The sequence below is a fragment of the Ostrinia furnacalis genome, unplaced genomic scaffold (genome assembly GCF_004193835.3).
Source record: "Ostrinia furnacalis isolate ACB-3 unplaced genomic scaffold, ASM419383v2 OfSCF2637, whole genome shotgun sequence".
NCBI lineage: Eukaryota > Metazoa > Arthropoda > Insecta > Lepidoptera > Crambidae > Ostrinia > Ostrinia furnacalis.
In genome coordinates, this window is record NW_021132876.1 from 168,312 (window position 1) to 171,937 (window position 3,626).

General features: G+C 33.5%; 1 protein-coding gene across 1 annotated transcript; it reads right to left on the reverse strand.

The window, feature by feature from the left end:
- Positions 1–331: 331 nt before the first annotated feature.
- On the reverse strand, positions 332–1,631 carry LOC114356088 (rhythmically expressed gene 2 protein). Its single transcript, XM_028309173.1, has one exon. The coding sequence runs from the start codon at positions 1,401–1,403 to the stop codon at positions 672–674; it is 732 nt and encodes a 243-aa protein (XP_028164974.1). The 5' UTR covers positions 1,404–1,631; the 3' UTR covers positions 332–671.
- Between the last annotated feature and the right edge of the window lie 1,995 nt (positions 1,632–3,626).

The window sequence follows — 3,626 nt, forward strand, 5'->3', positions numbered from 1 at the left end:
TAGTAATAGCACTTTATACCCTTATTAGTAGTTGCTATAATTATTTTTAATAAAAATATATTTGGAACTTTGAGGATCACAGTTTTCTATTCAACCATTTTAAAGAATGAGATCTAGGATCGCCCAAAAATTACTCAGGAAAAGTTAAATAACTATTAATTTTGACAGGGTTCAATATAATAAAACAACAATCCTCTGCAAGTGAAATCAAATTCTAATCTAATAAAATTTATAACATGAGAATGTCAAACACAAATAAATAGATAAGTAACTAATCATTGCACTCTACCTACATACATAATATTTGAAATGATCATAGGTATTTTTAATAAAATAACAATAAAGAACTGCTTGTTACCCAATGATATAAATTAGTACAAAAACAGAGCTAGTTACAGTCGACATTATTAATTATTCAATTAAGTACCTACTATAATCTTTACAAAATAATAACAAATAAAATTGACACTTGATTTTTGATGGAATATTAGCATTAGTACCTATTATGTATCTGCTATCTATATCTACCTAAAAACAGATAAATACATTTTACTATTCATATAAAATGATAAAAAATACATATTAAGATATCAAAATCTAAAACTCCATCAGAAACAAGCATGTTTAGGCTTAGCAACAAAGTTTAAAGTTAGTCAAGACCTCATAATTAATCAAAACTGCACTTTATTTTGTTCTATTGCTAAACATAAATCTTCTAAATTTTTGAACACATGCTCCTCAGCTGGTGGTATCTCAGATTTAATATTTTCAGAGACTAAAAGGGCACGCCACCCGGCCGCCCTTGCTCCTTCGTAATCCTTTTCCACATCATCTCCAATGTGAAGAGCCTCATGCGGTTTGACCAATTTATCACACTGCTCTAGAGCATGCTTAAAAATCCTTTCATCTGGTTTGCTAAACCCTATCTGGTAGGATGTTATGATAAAATTAAAATAGTCTTTAATTTTAACACTTTGCAATATTTCATTGAGGCGTGGGTCAAAGTTTGAGATCACTCCAACTGTTTTGTTTTGACTTTGAAGTAAGCAGAGTAACCGGTCTCCAGCTGGAGCTACTGACCAGCACTTTGATGTTTTGAACTCGTTTATCAACGTGTTAGCTATGGTATCGATGTTTGCGCTAGCAGGCAGATGACCTTCGAACGTTTTCTTTACCACTTGTGTCCACCATTCTTCCCAGGTGATCTTTGACCGGCCAAAGTTAGGGTACTTATCCCACATGCCTTTGTAACTGTCTAATAAACGTCCTCGGACCATTTCTTCGCTTCCAGTAAAACCATGATCGCGTGCTACAAGTGTGTAATATTGCCAGGGGGGAACGCGGAATTTCAACAGAGTATTCGTTGCATCGAAGGTGATCAATTTTATGCCTCTCAAACTCATCTTGTTTGCAAATCTAGTACAATCGAATCTGAAATTATTACTTGATTGATGAATTTACCTTTTGTGTATTTCAGTATCATTCTAAAGTGGTAGTAGTATGTTATTGATTACGGAAGATATATAATAGTTATATATCTTCCGTAATCATAGGTACTCAAAAATTATAAAACAGTTCAATCAGCCAGCATCGTCCATTTTTGTTGACATCAATCAGTTGACGTTGATGACATTGACATCGGGTCTGTTCATTTATTAGAACGGTTTTGTTCGTATATCGGTTTCGCTAAGAATAACTGTACCATAATTTTTATTTTTCTTACGTGTTTCATCTTATCAAAAATGTTATATTGATGACATTAAATTCAAAATTAAATGGAACAGGACATAAAAATGTCTCTGACCAAAGATTTGATAAGGGGGACAAGGCTATAGATAGAGTTATTGAAGACAAAAAGACAAGGATCTTTGTTTCTCAATTTTCAAAACTTCAATGTTTTTTGTATAGCCTGACCAGCCCCCCTAGACAAAACGCACTTTTTGATCGAATCGAAAATCGAATCCGTCAAAACTCCATACAAAAAAGGGGCTTTTCGACCACTTATCGACTGGTTTGCGATTATAATTTGCACTTTGTCTAGACCCACAGGAACATAAAAACCCTGGCATAGAGGCGCGTCAATTGCATTTGATAGTGCAACACTGAGTACAGTCGTACCTGTGTTAAATTAATAGGCTAACTATATGTATCAGGATTCAGGATTACGGGCTAATTTGATATTTTCATAAATTAACGAAAAAATATTATTATAGGTAACCTGGTTTAATTAAATTAAATGAAACCATCAATCGAGCTAGTAGGATTTATTTTATTATTCATCAATAATGAAACACAGAACTTGAATATTCAACTGCAATGTTTGCATATGAACGCTTCAAACTCGGTACTTCTTTCCCAATTCCATAAAATTCAACACTTAGAAAGTGACAAAATTTTTTAAAATAGGTAGTTGAAACAAACCACAGCTAATTTTCATAGTGGACTGTACTATACGATAAACATGTCAGTCAATTATGACAACCTTTGTCGGAAACATTATTCAATGAAAATATTGTCCGAACCCTTAGTATTTCTCTTCGACAAATACTTTAACACATTGTGAACCACTTTTCTTTCACGACTATAAAAAGATTTTAGCAATTTAATTCACAAAATCAGTTGCGTACATTTAAAATAAAGTTTGTTTACACTTTGACAGCAATAGACTGACATGCAAGGTGACATGTCAATGAAGTTTTCANTGGACTGTACTATACGATAAACATGTCAGTCAATTATGACAACCTTTGTCGGAAACATTATTCAATGAAAATATTGTCCGAACCCTTAGTATTTCTCTTCGACAAATACTTTAACACATTGTGAACCACTTTTCTTTCACGACTATAAAAAGATTTTAGCAATTTAATTCACAAAATCAGTTGCGTACATTTAAAATAAAGTTTGTTTACACTTTGACAGCAATAGACTGACATGCAAGGTGACATGACAATGAAGTTTTCAGTTACTGTTGCCATTAAAAGAAATTAGTACCATTAGTTTTCCGCAACATGGCGAGGGTTTTTATGTTCCTGTGGGTCTAGACAAAGTGCAAATTATAATCGCAAACCAGTCGCAAAGTGGTCGAAAAGCCCCTTTTTTGTATGGAGTTTTGACGGATTCGATTTTCGATTCGATCAAAAAGTGCGTTTTGTCTAGGGAGGCTGGTCGGGCTATATTTTTGAAGTGAAATACGACACTGTTATAATGTCCATGGAGTTAGGAAGGAATAAGTCCATATAAATAAAGATAAAAATGGAGGCTACACTTGGAACAAAAACTTGAGTCAAATACCTACTTATCTCTATCTCGCTCTCTATGGGCCGACCTCTCTTTTTAGTGTGGACTGTAGTATTGCCATCTCCTTATTTAAATCTCCTAGTTAATTCTTCGAAATAGCCAATTCACTAACTAAATCAGAAGTTAAACAAATAAATAATTAAATATTTGAACTACGATTACCTACACTCTACTTCAAATAAATCGCACCTCCCGCAACAAGCACTTTCAAACGTATGCATCCCCACTTCCCACCAATATTGGCACCATTTAAAAGCCTAGTTCTAAACTTAATTTCATTAAAGGAAAGGTTTTTACCCCAAAAATGTGTCTTTAGAAGGATCCAG